Source organism: Eimeria acervulina, genomic scaffold (genome assembly GCF_000499425.1).
Source record: "Eimeria acervulina Houghton genomic scaffold, Eah_scaff256, whole genome shotgun sequence".
Taxonomy (NCBI): domain Eukaryota; phylum Apicomplexa; class Conoidasida; order Eucoccidiorida; family Eimeriidae; genus Eimeria; species Eimeria acervulina.
In genome coordinates, this window is record NW_013549956.1 from 1 (window position 1) to 1,874 (window position 1,874).

General features: G+C 34.6%; 1 protein-coding gene across 1 annotated transcript; it reads left to right on the plus strand.

Moving 5' to 3' along the window:
* Positions 1-87: 87 nt before the first annotated feature.
* On the plus strand, positions 88-1,077 carry EAH_00028770 (hypothetical protein; the record flags this gene model as incomplete). Its single annotated transcript, XM_013396271.1, has 3 exons — positions 88-190; positions 684-773; positions 1,030-1,077. Coding segments are annotated over 3 exons (241 nt in total), but the record flags the coding sequence as incomplete, so codon positions are not given.
* Between the last annotated feature and the right edge of the window lie 797 nt (positions 1,078-1,874).

Here is a 1,874-nt window from a genome sequence, read left to right on the forward strand (position 1 = left end):
TATTATATTATATTATATTATATTATATTATATTATATTATATTATATTATATTATATTATAATTATATTTTATTTGTTTGTCTTAGGCTGCTGTACGCTGCCATAGAATACCCGCAGACAGCAGTAGCCCGCGAGGAGACAGTTAAAGTGTGCAGGGGCCTCCTTTTTCTTCGCTCTCTCACTGCCTTAGTAAGAGAAGATATATATTATATGTATATATATATATTTAAATTGTTTCTGTTGATTCTTTTCTTTGTTGTTTGTTTGTTTGTTTGTTTGTTTGTTTGTCTGCTCTGTTTGTAGTTTTTTTGTTTGTTTAGCGGTGAATCGCAAATGTTTGTTTGCTCCTATTTTTATTTTATTTTATTTATTTTTATTCTTTTTTCTCTCTTTTTGTCTTATTCGCATGTCTCTGTTGTTTGTTTTGTCTTTTGTTTTTGTGTTTGTTTCATTGCTTTTTTAATTGTTTGTTCGTTTATATATGGATTGCTCTTTATGCTTTGCATGCATGCATGCATAATATATATATACATATATATATATATATATGCTAAAACTCAGTATACTGCCGCTGTCTCTTTTGTCACTAGAGACAGCAAAGAAAGACACCTCACGCATTTGGGGACCTGAAACTGCATTAGGGTTTAGGGTTTAGGGTTTAGGGTTTAGGGTGTATGCACAGGTGGAGACCGCCCCTTTCTTAGCTGCCAATGTGGGGGCGAAGTTTTGCAGATTAATGCAGCGGGTTCTTCGACTGGAGCCGCATCAACCAGTGAGGCATTTACTCTTTTTCTGCTTTGTTTGTCTCCTCCTTTATGCTCATCCTTTCTATTGAGCTTTGCTGTTGCTTCTATTGCTGCTGCTACTGCTGCTGTTGCTGCTGCTCCTGCTGATGCTGCTGCGGCGGCTGCTGGGTCTGTTTCTGAGGCGGCTTACGCCCTTGGGTTTCTCATTCAGGGTTTAGGGTTTAGGGATTAGGGTTTAGGGTTTAGGGTTTAGGGTTTAGCGGGGTTCTGGCGTTGCTGCAGGTTGAATCGATGGACCTTATTCTTAATTACGACATTGTTGCAGAGTAAACCCTAAACCCTAAACCCCAAACCCTAAACCCTCAACCCTAAATATGAAAGCCTAAGCCCCTCAAACAATAAACCCTCCACAACAAAACCCTAACCGTCAAACCCTAAAGGTTAAAATTCAAGTCATAAGCCCTAAATCCCAAACCCTAAACCCCAAACCCTAAACCCTAAACCCTAAACCCTAAGTATATATCGGAGTGTTTGTTTAGATGCACTCGGAGAATGATGTCTCCTCTTCATCATTTAATTCGCCAGGCCTCCACACGGCCTCTCGACTTGAGGGAGCAGGTACAAAGTTTATTTTCTTTTCTTTGCTTTTCTGTCTTTAAGAGATGTTTTGTTTGGTTTGTTTGTTTATTTGTTTGTCTATTTATTTATTTGTGTATTTACTATATAACGTAAATAATTGTATATATCTGCATATAATTATATACACAGCCATATATGATTATATAAAATATTCTATTATTCTTTATTACTGCTTCTTAATTATTTATTACTTATGCTTCTGCTGGTTAATATTGTTGTTTATAATAATAGTTATAGACGAATAATCTCCTTTATAATTACAATTTATTATTATATTTTCTTCTTCTTTTGCTGCATTCTTTATAACTACACTTTATTATTATATCTTCTTCTTCTTTTGCTGCATTCTTTATAACTACACTTTATTATTATATCTTCTTCTTCTTTTGCTGCATTCTTTATAACTACACTTTATTATTATATGTTCTTCTTCTTTTGCTGCATTCTTTATAACTACACTTTATTATTATTTGTTCTGCTTCTTTTGC